This window comes from Buceros rhinoceros, unplaced genomic scaffold (assembly GCF_000710305.1).
Source record: "Buceros rhinoceros silvestris isolate BGI_N320 unplaced genomic scaffold, ASM71030v1 scaffold21746, whole genome shotgun sequence".
NCBI classification, from domain to species: domain Eukaryota; kingdom Metazoa; phylum Chordata; class Aves; order Bucerotiformes; family Bucerotidae; genus Buceros; species Buceros rhinoceros.
The window spans coordinates 1-17,321 of NW_010419581.1; the positions used below are offsets into that span (position 1 = coordinate 1).

A 17,321-nucleotide genomic window follows, 5' to 3' on the forward strand; every position below is an offset into this window, starting at 1 on the left:
TATTATATTACAATATAATGTTATCTAAACTTATAAAGTATTCATACTATAGCTTTTAGTACTGCGGGGTTGAGATGTGATGGCAGGGAGGTAAAGATGAGGCAAATACTCTGCATGTGGAGGAGGATTATGAGGATGAAAGTGGTTATGATGAGGCTTGTGAGTTGTTCTTCCCTTAGCAACTTTGTGTAGGGAGGAGTTGGGTTTTTGTACCTGAGCATGGAGACTTGGCCCTAATTCTGTGCCTCTCTTGTGAGTGTGGAGAGATGAAAGTATGTCAGAGTGTAGATGGCCTTTGTTTCTTGGCTAAATTAGCAGTAATCAGAGCTGCGTTTTGTTGCCAGAGTCCGGTCTGCAATATAAGAACTTCTGGGCCAGTTCCAAGCAAATAACCCCTGACAGAGTACAGCTGTCTTGGTAGGACATTTTTGAGGGGTTTCTGTACTATGTCACGATCTCTCTGGTGTCTGGAGGGTTTATTTGTTCAGATACTGTGTTTGCCTTTAGCTGAGCTTCCAAGGTGTCATTTAGTCATCTGTGTTTTTTCCACCATCTGAGATCAAAGATAAAGGAGTTTGGTACTAATATAATAATACTGTTTGATGAGGCTACTACATCGATCTAGACAGAAGAATAAAGGACGATAAGGAGGAGTGGCCTGCAGACATGCAAACTTGGCCCATCTGAGTTCCTTTGAGGTCAGGAACAGGGAAAGGATGTCAGGGGAAAAAAAAAAAAAGAGATGGGATCCAAACCAGCTCTTCAGATGGCGAATGAGAACTAGTTGCACAGGATGAGGTGGAAGCATCTAGAAATCAAGTATTGAAGCATAATTTATAGAAGAATCCAACCATTAAAATTATCTTAGAAGTTACACTTGTAAAACACCTTATACTATCTATATCATTCTGTCCATACTACTTTTTTTTTGTTTTTGTAGTATTGTAAAACTGATCACTTACGTGGATTGGCAGAATGGCTGGGAATTTGTAGGCAAAGGAAGGTTTTAAGCTCTTCAAATCCTTCGAGGAAAGTCTTCTTACTGTCTCTCAGCTCCGTGGAGTCTTAGTCTAGGACCAAAGAATATGTATGGTGTTATGGTGCTCTAAACCTTCATATGTGATGGCAGCTGAACTTGATATGTGTGAGGATTTGGGGATATTAGCGGGAAATCCCTTTCTTGAATGAGGACTCCAAACAGGCAGTATTATGGAGATGTTGCCAGCCAGAAGGAGCATGCCCAAGTCATTCAGAGTTTCTCCTGCTTCTTTCTCAGAGTTTTGGCACTGAAAGTGACCAAATTCTGTAATTCATCAGAATCACAGAATCAGTGCGTGAAATGCACTATTACTTTTTATGCAGAATGGCTCTGATACCTGCACTTGGAAATCAACGTATGATTGTTGTGTTTTACTTGTACTAGACTAAATAGTCTGTATTTGTTTTAAGTTTTGAAATATTTCAACACCTTTTGTCATGCATTTAATTGATAAATGATCATCACGTACTTTTGAATCTGAATGTACATGCTGAGAAGTCAGAATGTGGTTTTGGTTTGGGGCTTAGTTTTCTTCAGAAAAGAATTTTTTTTTCTGCCATCCCTGAAGTGCGAATGTTACAGTAATAGGTTTATATTCATAGCTACAGTGCTGCATCTAACTGATGTTCATCTTGATTTACCAAAACTCATTTTCCTGATGGCTCAAAACTATGATTTCATTAATGTTTTGTTGCTGTTTGTTTATTTTTGCAGGAAATAAATGCTTCTTTGCCCAGTATAATAAACAACAAATATGGAAAGAAGGTCTTGTTGTACTTGCTAAGTCCTAGAGACCCTGCACATTTTGTGCCAGAAATCATCACGCTTCTGCAACAGGGAGATGGAAATGCCTATAGGTAACTCAGATATGAAGGTTAAGTTGTTATCCCTGGAGTCCAAAAGAATTTGTGCAACTTTCTGTTATGATCAGTTTAATTTCAGCTTTTCTTTGTAATGTAACTAAGTAGTGTAAATACATGTAAACAATACACAAGTATTATTAGATATCTTAATCGGCAGTCCTTATTTTTGCAATTTTTATTTAAAGTTTGTATATGATGATTGGTGACCAGCAACGTATTGTTGATTAGTAGTTTACCCCCTTGGTAAAGGGCAAAACTTGTGATCTTAGTTTCAACTCATATATCAAATCTGGCATAGCAGAAGATTTTTAATTTGCATTCGTGGTGGTTTGGGTTTCATCAAAGTATATCTCAAAATCTAGCAATAAAAATGGAAATAGTTAATTTGAATTAATTCTCTATCTAATTGAAATTGATGCTTATCAGCTTTTGAAGAAGGCACAATTTTAGATGATTAGTGGGCTCTTTAAGAAATACGTCTCAGTTGAGATAACAAAGAATAGAAAATAGAGTAAATTATTGGTAACAAAAATCTCTATGAAGTTTACTGTCAGTCGGCTGTAAACTCTATACACTTTCTCACTTCATGTGTTCTTAAAATATGTGTGCAATGTGTGTTTAATTGTATCTAAAACAGAGGCAAGAATAATGCTTTATGTTGATCTTCCACTGATCTATAGATGTCTCAAATCAAATAGTGACTGTGTTCTGAGTTTCTTGTTGCTTGATGTGCATACAGAGCAAGTCTTTTACGGTAATGTGCTGTCTCTTTAATCAGTAAGAAGAATACTGAGCTCCGCCGCCGTGAACTCCTGGAAGCCATTTCTTCACCTTTGCTAGAATATTTGCAAGAACATACGCAAGAAGTAGTGACAGACAAAGCTACTTTTGTCTTGGTTGCTGACATCTTAAGAACAGCTCTTGGTGACGTCCAGCCTGCGCTAGATGCAATTGCTAATTTAGCAGCAGAAGAGCTGGTTCCAGGTGGCCGTGATGGGCAGGTAATGTAACAGAGGACAAGGTGCTGAAATACTAGAGAGTTTGCTTATTTTTGTATTATTAAAACAAAGTCTGCTCACTTTTTGCTTTACACGAGACATCAACACGCTGCACTCATACCACTCAATATATTAGATGTAATCTCTCTCGTCTGACATTTTCCTTTCGTATTTTATTATTATTGTATCTGGAGTGATGAAAGCTTGAACCAGCATTTCATCTGAGTTGTAGAGCGAGGTACTTAATGATCTTGAATCTTCAGAACTGCTTTAAACACTTTGTGGGAAGGTAGCAGACAATGACACAGTCTCTCTTTCCACATTATTGCTGTGCAGTTAGTAAATTTTTATAGTTCATTTGACTGTTTACACTGAGAATGATAGGGTCTCTTAGCTTTCAGGTATGTGTATCTCCATGCAAGGAAAGCTTAGGTAATAATCTTAGATAATAGCTGTTTGCCTTTACAGTACAACCTTCTTTTCTAACTGTAGCCCCTCCCCTGTTTTTGTCAAGCTCATACAGATATGTGTCTGTAGACTAGAAAAGTGCGGTGTACACTATATTTAACATAGATGCCCTCCAAATTTTCATACTTGTGCAGAATTTGCTCAGTCTTTCCCCTTCTTTAATATACACATTTTACAGAATTTTCATGAACTACTCATGTTTTCTGTAATTTTCAGTGAACCAATCTGTAGTGAATTTTCAAATCTGAAAATGTGGGAGGTCTGGAAGTTCTTGTAGAGACAGCTAGACAAAGAGATTCTGCTAAGTAAGCGTGAAGTCCTTGGAGGGATTAATGAAACATTGGTTGATATGGTTTATGTTACTGAAAGTTAGATGTTACAGGTAAGGTGGTAAAAAATAAACTGGTCAGTTTAAGTAAGTATTCAGACTCTTGCATCAAACTTGTTGATGTTGCATAGGTGTTGACTAAATAGATCACTGTGACGTGGTGTCTGAGGGCAGAGTGGATAAAGCAAGCAGGAATATTTATTAACAGATATGTATCTGTGTTTTGAAACATCATCATTAAATAATTTGGGTTTGGTTTTTTTGTGCGTTTTTTTTTTTTTTCCTTAAAGCTTCACATTGCAGAGCATCCAGCAGGCCATCTAGTTTTGAAATGGTTAATAGAGCAAGATGAAAAAATGAGAGAGAATGGAAAAGAAGGTATGTTGGAAATTCTGCTTTATTTGATCAAATTATGACTTCAGAGTGTCTGACCTAAAATATGATTGCTTCATTTATTTCCTTGAATATTCTAATGTATGGAAAATATAACATGTCCTTTAAGGTTATTGTTTCTGTCTTTCTGCTGATGTGAGCTGTTGTGCGAAAAAAGTGCCAAGGATATGTTTGCTTTTTCTGCAGAGCAAGTACTAGTCTGCTCTTTTTCTCTCTGGGGTTTACCGTGTATTTGGGACAGGGTTCATTTCTGTGCTTAAAATGTCGTGATAGCTTTGCTAAATTGCAGAGCAGTTTAAAAGATAATAATAGAAAAAGTAAAGTCTAACAAGAAGACTCGTTTCATGAGTGCTTGTGAGCCAGATTGTAACCTTTACTATGTTCATTAGTGTTGCTGGGTTAATGCTTTATAACTGATGTTTAATAATTCATGCACGAAAATAGGACATCTTTGCTATTTTATATCCCAGAAGACAGAGATTTGGCACAGATGTTCTAATCTTAATTTAGCTTTTAAACTTACTTTATTACATAACTGTGAAATCTCATGTGTGAATCACCATATCCTAATAGAAATTACTTTTTCTCATAAAAAAACCTCGAAAAATGGAGGGAGTTGGGGGTGGCGTAGTATAATGTGAAGGCAACTCCTCTGTCTGTAGGGAGCTTTTTTCTTTATGGAGATATCAAACCTTGTTTAGACTTTTTTTTTTTCCTTCTTCTTACTACATTCAGGTATCCAGTGTTTCCTTTAAAAATAAGAGTTATTTGGGCTTTATTAAATGTTTCTAAAAGAAGGCTTGTTTTGCTGCTTAAGTGGATGATTAAAAATACGCAGAGTGGAAGTTTCATATGAGTGTCTTTCAGAGAATAGCCAGATGCTAGATTTATTTGTGCTAATATTGTGCAATCCCCATTTTAAACATGAGTGTTCTGTTTGGTTTCTTTGTTTTCCTTGAAAGAATGCACCTTTTAGAATTGTTGCTCAGAGTTTTTGGCATTGACATTCAAAAACAAACTGTTGTCACATGGGGAACAAGTTGAAGAAAACCTGACCTATTCTTCTAGATTTCTGATCTAGAGTAACACTGAAAAATAGCTTCAGTGTGTGTTCAAGTCTGGGGTTGAGTAGGGTTTTTTGATTGCTAACTGGTAAGTTTGCTTAGCATGCAAGTTGTAAGAACAGTTCTCCTGAAGTTCAGTTCTGCAAAATCAACAGGGGACTTGAGGTCAGCTTAGATTCGCTCTTTAGCATATGCCATTAGTGTATTAAATCTGCAAGTCAACGTAGGCTTCCAAAGCTCCTGAGGAAATAGAGCCCTGTAGCACCTGAAGGAAGCAAGGTTCTTGGCGGTTTTTATGCATCAATAAAGAATTAGCTCTGAAGTTTTAAGTAACTTCATCTGTGTAAATTGTTTCTTCAGTTGTAGGCTTAGATGCTTAAACATACAGTGTTTGTTAGCAGAGGTGTGCCTGTATTAGTATATTGCATAATAATTATGTCTTTTTGTTGATGTCATTCTTAAAATTTATTTCTCTGGAGTGGATGCCGCCTTTAAGTCATGGATAACCTTTGACACCCTTTTGAAAGTGAACAGCAAGTTTGCCTGCTTTATACTAGTATTCCGCTACACAGCGCTGCTGTTGTTTAACTAATTTTAAGCAGTACTTGAAGGTGGTCAAACATCTATAAAAATATTCCCTGCATTGAATAGTTAATTATTTTAAGAGAGCAAAACTTTGTGAATACTTGGTGACTAAAAGCTAATTAAATCACAACTGCAGAGAACTTTTACCAGGCTTCTTTGTATAAAGATACTGTCTCATTTTTTTTCTTCTCTCTACCTCTCTCCCATGTTTTACAGTTTGCTTTGGAAGAACATTGGTGGACCGTGTTGGTATTGAGAATATGAAGACCTGGGCAGAAGTAAATCGAGGTGCCATCATTCTGTGTTGGTATGTAAGGCACATGTCTATTTCTGATTAGGTTCCAGTGGTAAGTTCTTTAACAGCTAAGAGAACATCAGTTTTAATTTCTACCGGGAGAATGCGCGTTTTTGCTTAGTGTGTACTGTTTTTCAGTTCCTGCAATGGAACAGGGCGCTGGAAAAATTCAAAACAGTTTCTGTAGGTTGTTCCTGGAGCTCAGGCTTTTGCAGTACTGGGAGGTAGCTCAATGCTGGAAAATCTTAAGATTAAAAATAAAATTTAGTTTTAAAATTGTGCCTACCATGTCTTGTTTTGCTAGGGAGAAATTCTCAAAAGAGCAGTCCGTAAATAGCTACATTGAAATAATTAACTCTGAAAACCTGTGACTGGCGGCAGCGTAGAAGAATCCAGATTGTTTTGGTTTTTATTTTTTGGGTTGTTTCTGGGTTTTGGATGGTTTTTTTCGTAACTTAATTGCTATGAGTTCATGCCTGAACTACAGAGCCTAAGCTATTTCCCATACTGAGGTAGAAAACTGTTTGGAATAGACTATATGGAAGAACAGACAATGCAAATGTTTGTAATGAGCTGCCTGGCTCACAACTTGGAATCAGTGAATGATGCAACTAGCGAGGTAAAAAAGACCCCACAGGAAGCAGGCTAACATTAACATTTTTATCAAATCCGAACAGCTGTGTTAATCATCTCTGTTTTCACTTTGTAGTTACCTGTCAGTGTTAGGTCATAGGAACCCAGGGTTTTGTCTTTAGCTCAAAGTGTGCGGTCTGTGTTCTGGAACTACTGTGTCAGCATTGTGCCGCTGGCTCCTCATAAAGACTTGCAAACCCACATCAACAAACAATTCAAACAGACAGTATGATTTTGAGAAATAAAAACCTCTTCTTTTTCTGCCCCATGTCTCCCCCTCCTAAAGTTACTTTAGACTCTTTGCTGTTTGCTTTCCATCTGTGCTCTTTGTGACTTTAGAGTGAGGCTACTTTGACATTCATGCTCTTTTGCAAGGTGAATCAAAACCTGTTTTGACTAACAGGACTTCTGTTGGTTAATCTGAGTTTAATTCTAGCTTTGTTTAGTCATTATCATTCAGAACACTAGTGAGAAGAGTTGGTAGTAGAGGAGTAGTTGCAGGCCAGGTACAAAACCAGTTTACACAACATTGTAATAGTCACGTGCATCTGGCTGTTAAGGTTGTTCAGCTGCTAAACTGGTAACACTTTTTTTCTTTGCCTCTCGTAACAGGCCTTCAGAACTCGCTCAATCCGTCTAATGCCTTTAAGTTATCTGATCCTGTGCACAGATGTTGAGCAGAGATTTGTTATAAAGGCTTGTTCACTGACAGCGCATTAATGCTTGAACTTTTTCCCCATAACTCAAGGCTGAGGAGATTTATTTAACATGTGGTGTTGCTGGTTTATATACTAAGCTATTTTGATTTTCCCAAACAAAGTTGCAGAGTAAATTTATGGTAATTTTTGCATGTATTACACTTCAACTGTTCATCTGTTGCTGTGAACAGTCTCTTAATAGGTTTCAAAGACTTACAGAAAAAATAGGAAATTAGTAATTGCTTATTAGCGAAAAACAGCACAGAAGCAGTGTGTTTTATGGAAAAGTCTATGAGAAATCTCAGTCTTTCCCTCTCCCTGCTGTACTCATGGCACTACAAGGTGAGGCTTTAACAAGTGCGCTTTGTACCAAGAGGGGAGAGGTCATCTCCAAGATGGGCACTTGAACATTTTTCAGCAATAGTGAAGCTCATCTAACAGGAGACAGAGAAAATTATGGGGGAGGAGCACATGTTTGTCTGTTGGAATTTTGTGGGTTTTTTTTTTTTATTTTAATTAAATTTGAATCTTTTGTAGTTTGAATTTCTCTTGATGACTCTTTATGCATGACACTTTTGTTTAAGTGGTTGAGAACAATGAACATAACCAGCAGCTTTTGTTCCTTTTCACGTGACACTTGCTTACCTCACTAACACGTCATAATTAATCTCCTCTTATTTAATTGCATGCACTGAAGTCGAGAGCTTACCTAAATCATACAGAAATGATAAATTTAATTTAGTCTGGTGTAGATAATAACTGCAATATTTATTTACGTAAAATGATAGTTGAGTTTTAAAAAACCTTCTAGTTAAAAAAAAAATTCAGATACTTCTTTAATCATAAAGGAGCACAGACGCCTCAGACAGAGGTAATTTTCAGACATTGCCAGTTCTCCCTGAAGTCATGATCTGTTTTTCTTTTGCTGTTGGTTTTTGGAAGCCATCTGTCACTTACGAGCAGATCTGAAACTAAGAAATAGCCAGTGATTCCACTGGAAGATTTTTGGGTTTATAGTCATTTAAGCTTATTCACCATTTTGAGCAGTTCATTGTGTGTGCTTGATTGCTTAGTCACCTGATATTCTCATGACTGTCTCCTTTCGTTGCCCTACTTGCTTTTCTTTTTTTTTTTTTTTAATTAAAAAAATAAATTTGGAGCCTGTTTCTGACCTAGTACAAGCATGAAGAGTCCTTAGGTAATGGGGAGGGCTCTTCGCAGACGTTACAATCCAGCTTAGTGTGAGAAAAGTGTTGCAAGGGTTTGAATGTCGCACATACTGGCCTTTTACCTTTCTACATCTGACGTATCTTCAGGATTTCTGAATTCTACATCAGAGTAGAAAATGGATAAAGCCGTATTTCACCAAATGACTTACTGATTTCCATATGTCCTGCATGGAAATACATGTCCTGTTGCGTTGCTATCCTGCACAGGATTTGGAGACAAAATGTAAATCTGATCTTAAGCTACATTAATTCCTTTTATGCCTTACTCAGCTCAGCTTGCCATGTCTAATCCTTGTTTTAAAAGTAGGCGAGGAACAAGCTTTTAGGTAGCTGCAAATTTGAGAGACGTCTGGAAGAATCCTAGGGATTATAAAGGCTTGTAGTATCATGCAGCCTGCTTGGTACCAGTGCGTGGGTGTTACAGTTTGTTTCCAATCTTAGTTTATTTGTATGGCAGTGCAACTTGTAATTCTGTTCTGGATTGCACACATTGGCTGTAGAAGACATTAGGTTTTTTAGGCGTTGTTCAAAAGTATCACATTAGGTGTTCCATTACCTCTGCTGCTTCTGTATCGAATAACTGATTGTGTAATCCAAGAACATTTCACTACAACCTGAAGGAAGGGGAAAAGGACAATCACTGCCTAGGTTGATATGGATAGTGCAGAAGCTTTTTCTTTTCTAGTAGTATTTTACAGCTTATTAATTTGTTTGAGGAAGAAAAGTTGTCTGGGAAAGCTGTTTTGTTTTCCAAAAGAATGCAATTTGTAAGACTGTATAGTCCTGAGCTAAACAAAGCATGGAAGTAAACCGTTGAAAGTACTTGATGTGAATTAGACATATTTCACTGCATCCAGTTTTAGGAAGCCCTGCAAGAAAGGTATTAACAATCGGAGCGAGTTTAATGGAGGATGACTGACTTAGTCATGGGCTAGATCCCTTGGCCTGGGAGGAGAGGCTGTGGACTAGGGGTGGTTTAGCTGGGAGAAGTGACAGTTTTGGGGGCACTCAACATTGTCCTTGGCACCAAGGAAGGAATGAAGAAATGCTGGGCTGCTCACAGCAGTGTGTGCGTGGCTGGCGGGCAAGAGGTAGCAGTAGTGCTCAGTCTGGGAACAGAGAGAAGTCTTTTCCCTCTGAGGACAACCCAGTGGTGGGGCTGAGGCTCAGGGAGGTTGGACTGACTGCTGCATTGGTGGGTTTTAAGCCCAGATTGGGTGAAGTCTTGAGCAGCCCAGTCCGACACAATGTTTGAACCTGCTTTGAGTAGAGATCAGCAGTTTCTTCCAGTCTGATTTATCCTGTGTTGGTTGTGTTCTCATTTGGTGTTTCATACTTTCTGGAAAGTTTTACTTTTTTTTTAATAGGAGGTAATAGAATCTTCCCTGAATATATTCTTCCTAAATAGTTATTTTTTTCCTTACATGGACAGCTTCTTTTCCTGTGACCTAGATGCTGGCCTTTGACATCCTTGGGTTTTTTTCCTGTTTCTTCTAGTCTTCTCCGGAGCACTGATGAAAATGTGGCAAATACAGTCAAAAAAGGACTGAAAAAGCTCGTACCAACGTTGAAGCTGAAAAAAAATGTAAAAGGAATAGAAGCATTACTGGAGAAATTGACATCCTAGTGTAAATGAAGCTAAAAATGCAATTTATATCAATGCAACCAAGAGAGTTGGTAAGATTTTGCACCGTGGTTGTTTTAAGAAGCATCATACGCATTTGTAAATTAAATAATTTCTAAAACAACTTTGCCTGTTGTACTCATTCTCTTGTGTGCAGTAAGTGGTTGTTCTCAAAGACTGAAATCTCAAGAAGATTTAAGAACTAGCAGAAACTTCTGGACATGTAATCAAGAAGTTAATTTTTTCCTGATAACTTGCATGAAGATGTTTTGAGTCTTTTTAAAATTTGTGTGTGTTGTCATGGTTACTGTAGGAGCAAGCATCTGTTCGGGAGATACTGTATGCTGGGCAAATACACTTGTTCTTAATCCTCTTCCCTCTTGGTTTTCTCAAAAAACAAAGCAGAAAACCAATTCAAGTCCCATTTGTACTCTGCGAAGGAGTGATGGAGACTCTCATCCTTCAGGAACTAACAAGATTAGAATGAAAATAGCATCTCTGACTTTTTTCAAAGACAGTTCTGAAGGAAAGGCTGACTATTTCAGTGGACCAGAGCTTGGTTTTGTTAATTTTTCTGAAAATTACAGGCTTAAGCCATAATAGACCAGAGGGATATGGGGGTTTGTTTAGTGCCTGCCTAGTAATAGAGGAGGGATCAGTTTAATTCTGCATCAGTGTCCTGTTGCTTTCTACTGTATCCTATTTTGATGCAGAAAAATATTTTATTTTCACAGTGTAAGCAAAGGAAAAAAAAAAAACCCAGAACTTTCTTGGTAAGCCATTCATACAACATGCTGGTGATGTTTAATGCCATGCTGATAGACTGATCCAAAGAGATTACCAAATCTCCAGCTGCAGGAGTCACTCTCTACTGTTAGGAGAAATAATGACTAACTATCTGCTATAAAAAAAAACGGGTCCACATCCTAAGATAGAGCTTCCTCAACATAAATTACAGTGCAAGTAATTGGAAATTGCCAGTGGTCAAGTAAACTGGCTTAAGTTCCTGTATTTTACATTGTTTCAAATCAGTCTTCTAAATTACTGAGTTTATTGTCAGAGGTCATGATGATCCATAACTACTCTAGAGTCCATCAGGAACTGCAGTGCTCAGCACTCATGAAAATCAGATTACCTGATCTGATGCTCAGACTTGCATGCTTAGCATGAGGTAAAATACTCGGGCTCTGGAGGGAGAACCTGTATGTGTGGAATTGATCACGTGCTGGAACTGTTAAGTACATTTTCGAGATACATTAAGTATAAATAGTTTATCCAAAGCAATGAAAGATGTTGTTTTGTCTTGCTAAGTAATCTCTTGCTTCTCACTGGTCCTGTGTAGGCGGAATATTTTTTTAGCTTAAAAAAAAGCGCCATGGTACCTCAATAGGCAACTTTTAAAAAAATCATAAATCCAGTTGTAATTCTCAGCTAGATTAATTGAAGCAGTACGTGAATGCTATGGTTAGGAGAAGTGTTTCTAGCATTGTTTGTTTCTGTTTACATCTGTGGATTTACTGATACTTTGCTTCCTGTGCTTCCCTCTAGTTCCACCGAAGTTTATGAGTAGTAGTGAATACTTAAAGGTTAATCCCAATTAGACGTGATTGGCACTGACATTAAGTGTTCATGCTTGTACACACATCGTCTCAGTGACTGAAGGTTGCAGCTCATTAGCTTCTGTAACAGGATTTTCTTTAGTGACAGTAAAACAGATCATTTTAATTAGTTAGAGATAATGAGTGAACTGTAATGAACTTTCTAAAGAAGTCTCCTTTAGCGCCAAAAAAACCCCAACCTGAACAAAATATGCAACAGATTTGTGACTGAGTAATTAGTGCTAAAGTAAAACAGTTGAATACCTAAAACTGCCCTTCCCACATTTCAGGTTATTGACAGGAATAAAGTAATGTTTAGAATCTGGCATAGAAGTATTTCCAATCGAGAATTAAAGGGGGCAGTGAAAATAAGTCATAGCTAAAGATAGGTGTTAATAAACCGAATGGCAAAAAGCTGTGTAACAATGTCTGATTACATTAATGTGATCTGATGCATTGATTGTGTGCTTTAATTCCAGTTGCTTTTGCTGAAGGTCTACCAGGCAGTTTATTTGCATTTTTGAGACTGTGTATGTATGTGTAGTAATTTGGAGTGACTGATTATTAGTTGTCCTTTCCACAATTTGAGAAATGCCACTCTTAATTGATTAAGTAGAGATCAGTTAAGATTATGCTCAGAGTGTCACTATTGTCCTACCAGGAGTAGAATGTAAATTTTACTGTCAAGGTATGGCTTTAGGGGCAGTTGACACCAAATTCTGAAATAGCCTGATAGAAGGAGAGGAAAAGAAGTTTATGGGGGTACTAAAGATAATGGCTTAAGGTACTTCACAGGCTGGACTTGTTTTTCCCATGGAAGAAGTTGGTTGGACGCAGGGACATTTCTGTCCCAGTCTTGCTACTGGTCTCTGTGAGTGTGTGAAGGTTGAGTGAGAAATTGTTTGAAAGACTCTGAAGTGAAAGGGTTTTTTTTTCAGTGTGTTTTTTTTCTTTTGTTTGAAATGGACTTAGCAAGGACTTCTGCCTACTTCAGATTATCCAAACTCTGCAAATTATTGCCAGCATCTTAATATAGCTTGTTGTATTTTTTTTCTTGCCAAGAAGACAGTGGAAGAGTACACGCAACAAGTGTCTGTGTCGCTTCCTCAGAAGAGAAAGTGGGTAACATGTTTCTCATTACCTTGGAAACAGGGGTATACAGTTATGTGGTTTTGCAACTTAATACCTCTTGGTTTAAGGTACTAAAAGACCGGGTTCCACCTTTGCTGCTGACAGCAGGGTCTGCCAAGAACGAGCAGTGTTTTGCTTTTCCATTGACTCTCCACCATCTTACCATTTCTTCAAAAGCAGAATATGTACACAGTGACTCTGAGTTTGGTTCTGAATGCAGAACTGAGGATGAAGTGGAGTCAGTAGAAAATGCAGAATGATTGAAGTAGCTGGGGAAAAAAGGGGGAATGTTTCGGGACAATACACACATGGCAGGCAGACTGTGACCATCTGAGAGGTTTTCTTTCTTTGTTCTGTCCATCTCTTCGACTAGTTGGCTTGTAGCATTGTCAGAACAGACCCAAGACCTTATCCATGTATGCATACCACTTGGTACTTACAGGTTGCTACAGAAGTGTTCTCACTGTTCCTGTGGTATGTCCAAAAGAATTAAAAATGGTACTAATCAAACACTAAAAGTAGGGTTTTTCCATTTCTTACATCTTTAAAACAGATTTATCTAAGTGTTCATTGTATTAATCGAGGCACATTACCTTCTGACTTCCTGGAAGAAATCTCTAGTGTCCATTAGACAGTTTGCATTATCAAGTTCAAGATCATTGTCAAAACCCATCCCTTTTCCCTCTCTAGTGTGCACAGCATTCCACAGCTGCTTTGTGAAAACACAAAAGCTCATTTGATCAAACAATACTCTTCTTCCAGCACTTTCCCTGTTGACTGCTTGTGGTTTAAAGCTCCTCTATCGAGTTGCTCCCTTAATTGCTCCATCCTGTAACACCTTTCACTGTTAACAATTTTTTTGTTGTTGTTTAAAGCCCCTTATTTTGTTTCCTGTGTCTGGCTTTGAGAGCCTGGATTTTTAGGGTATGTAGCCCTCTTCAAGATCTGTTAATGGCAGAGACCATTGTACTATCCCTCTAATGAAGAGAAACAGGCATTACTCGGAAGGATTACTATTTAAGAAATACTGTACTGTGTTCTCCACCTTTTCTCCAATCCTTCTAACGGCAAATTTCAGCAGTTCAAGGTTTCCTTGCCATGATTTTTTTCCTTTAATTGTATGCAAAGGCCCTAACCCATTTTTCTATAGCATCCAAAGTGGCAAGTAGAGTGTAACTTTCAAGCTGTAATAGGTGGAGGGACTAAGGGAAGGGAAAGAAAGCCACTGATGGCTAGGAAACCGGAAAATATGCCACCTAAACTCAGTTATCAGCAGTAATTCCATACTAAGGGCAAATTTAACATTATATATCTTTGTGATTTTCTCTTGCAGTAATTGTGTTTAAAGTTTTGTTGGGGGCTATACTATTTGAAGTGGGTTTAGTCATCTTGTCATCTGCTGTCATGGAAGATGGTTTTAATTGTTGGGTTTTAATGCTCTTTCTGTCAAAATGTGTCTTACAATTTCACTTATACTTCACAAAATAAAAATTCAGAGATTCTCTAATTTGCCCTGTCTTACCCACAGCTGCTACTGTCTGTCATTGCTGTAGCTTGTCAGTCTGTGCTGACTAGAGTGTGTCTACATGTTTTGCATCTTTTATTAGAATAGTGGAATAGTCATGAAAAACATAGGGGAGGGAGTGAGCAGGAACTCCAGGTATATAGGCATATGCGAACAAGTCCTAGGATTAAGAAGTCTATGAGAGGGTTTCCTCCTGTCTGTAGAACAAATGTGAACAAGATGCTTGTGGGGAAAGAAAATGCCAGTGCTTCTCATTCTAAAGACGTACTGACTTACAAGCATTCCTGATAAAACATTTTTTGTGGAAAAAGGGAATAAGGGAATGTGGGAATTGGATCAGTATGTTTCACTGGTTAAAGTTCCTGTTCTCAGTGAGTGCTTAGATGAAGAAGATTAGGTGCCACAACACCTGCTATTAAGTTGTCATCACGGCATGGTGATAGCACCAGTTTTCTTGACAGTCAAAATCATTCTTATAGTTGAAATCTTTTAGAGGCTGTTCTACGAATTGGTGTCACCAGTTTTTCCACTTAAGCATTTTTTTTTCCAGTTTTTTATCTTTTTATCTGAAGGGGTAAAGAATTTAGAGCCTGTTTCAAATTCCAAGTCTTTTGATAGTGGGCAGTGAGAACAGGCAGTACCAATTTAAAGACATGTTTAACAAATGTCTGCAAAAGAATTAAAAATGGTTGAACTTGCATTTTACATGTCAAATGTGATAGTATTTTATTAGCCAAAGCCCAGGGGTGAGGGAGCTATTGAGGTCTGCCTTCCAGAGCAGCACCGAGCTGCTCACCAGCCTCCATGCAGCTCCAGTGCTTTCCCTTTAAAATGTCCTCATCAATGGCAGGTGCCAAACAGAATGTTGTAGTTTGTATTTTACGCAGCATCACCTGCAAGTTGGAGGACTTTTGCTTTCACAGGTGATGATTCAGCTTCACACTGCTTAAACATTTCCCTCTAAGTTTGCTGCTTAGTTGTTGCAAAGTGCGTGTTGGAGCCAGCCCTTGAGATGGACAGCTCCTGCTGGAGGAAATGGAATAAGCACTGTTAACAGGGCATCTCAAACAAGCTGTTTTCTTCTGCTTCAGGTGTCTACTGTTGATAGTGATTTGTCCTTTCATGGTGCACTAAGGTGGAAAATTTGTGCCTGCATTGTCTGCTCTCAGGCAGTGTGGTGCTGCTTAAACTGCAATTGCTGCAACGTGTATGCCTTGCTTTCTAGCAGTAGCTTGCACTGGGTTGCGATACCTAGGAAGGTTTTTTGTTGCCGTTGTTTTTGCCCGTTTTTCTGTACAAAATGAAGAGGTTTTTAGTGAAAATGAAATGAAGTGATATAACAGTTTCATTAAACCAAGCTTACTTTTAGATTAATAATAATAACGATAGAAATATAATAATAGAGACTAAAGGTGTGAATGAAGCATTTTGTCTTTGCAGTGGGAAAGTGTTATGTTGGCACTGGACTGTTGTAGCAATACTGGTTGTGTTACCGCTATTTTACTTAGGATTCTGTATGATTGACCATGAGCAGAAACCATATTTATATACAAAAATTTGTTTACTGGCACATATAGGGTAAGTAAGTAAGTAATGTACTGAATCTGTATCTGTAACAGTGAGCGTTATGACTGAGAATGGGTCTGACTTGTTTGGAAGGTGGAGTTGAGTAAAGGGCAGAGGTGACAGTCTGTGCAGAGGGAAACACGGGCAGAAGGCAGGCATGTAAGGAAGAGGTCTCCTATGTCACACTAATAAACTGAAGCTGTAAGCCAGCAGGTATTTGCAGGTTTCTGCAGGAGGAGGGGTGACAGTAAAGAACTTGCAGAAGGAAAGATGCTTTTGAAAAGCAGTGCAGAAGTGAATTGCAGTGAGACGTGCAAGTGTGTCGGTGGTAGTACGGCTGTGTAAGAGTAGGGAAGGCTTATGTGAAGAGGTAAAGCAGGCAGAGTACTCTTAAAATCTTGTGAGTCTCTCTTTTCCAGCCCCTCAGCTGATCAAACAAATGTGATTTTGAATCCAGCAGCTTGCCTGCTGCAACATGAGTCAGTAGTGTCTTTCGTTCTGTCTCTGAACAGATGATGCCACGTCCCGCTCCTTACAGCGGCTCTGGCATTTGTCAATCTATTCGCTAAGCTGATTCAGTTCAGAAACGAGTTAGAGATTTGTATGTTGTTGAACTAATTTATATTAGTGATCTGGCAAAATTCACTAAACACCTTCTAGCTCTCACTTGAACACCAGAGCACAAGCTACGCAGCAGCATTGGTGAGGTGAGGCAGCAAGAAGTCTGACATTGGCCAAAGCTGACCTTCCTTTTGCGGGGGATCAGATTGATTTTTTTTTTTTAGTTTGTCTGAGCTGCATGATCAAACCTGCATTTCAAATTTTTATGTACAACGGCACCATCTGTATTCAGTGCATGAAGATTTAGAGGAACATGCATTGCACTGCATGGAAAAATACACCCGAAAAATCAGCCTTATTTTAAGCCTGCCATGCCGGAAGGTGGAATGACAATAGAATGAGACCTGTGTTTTGATTGCTTATGTAAAATCCTGTCAATAAGAACCTGGGAAATACTCCTGATTTGAGCTAAAACAATCCATTCAACCTACAGTTAAGGTAACGTGAACTTGCATGTTCCCTGACTAATTTTCTGGAGTTAATATTTTTGTTTGCTTAAACTGTTCTAGAAATGTGCAGTCTGAGTATTAAACATATCCTGACATCATCCAGATCTGCCTAGAATCACTTTTTTTTTTTTTTTGTGACTTCTGGAGTACATTTTAGGCATTGGAGCTGTCTCTTAGGAACAGAAGGAATGGGGAAATTCACCTCCAGTGTAAT

At 38.3% G+C, this 17,321-nt stretch overlaps 1 protein-coding gene across 1 annotated transcript; it reads left to right on the forward strand.

Annotated features, from left to right (window-relative positions):
• Positions 1–1,753: 1,753 nt before the first annotated feature.
• On the forward strand, positions 1,754–10,341 carry LOC104495952 (pumilio domain-containing protein KIAA0020 homolog; the record flags this gene model as incomplete). The annotated part of the gene is made up of 5 exons (XM_010139006.1): positions 1,754–1,896; positions 2,681–2,903; positions 3,987–4,074; positions 5,955–6,045; positions 10,091–10,341. Coding segments are annotated over 5 exons (675 nt in total), but the record flags the coding sequence as incomplete, so codon positions are not given.
• Positions 10,342–17,321: the final 6,980 nt, after the last annotated feature.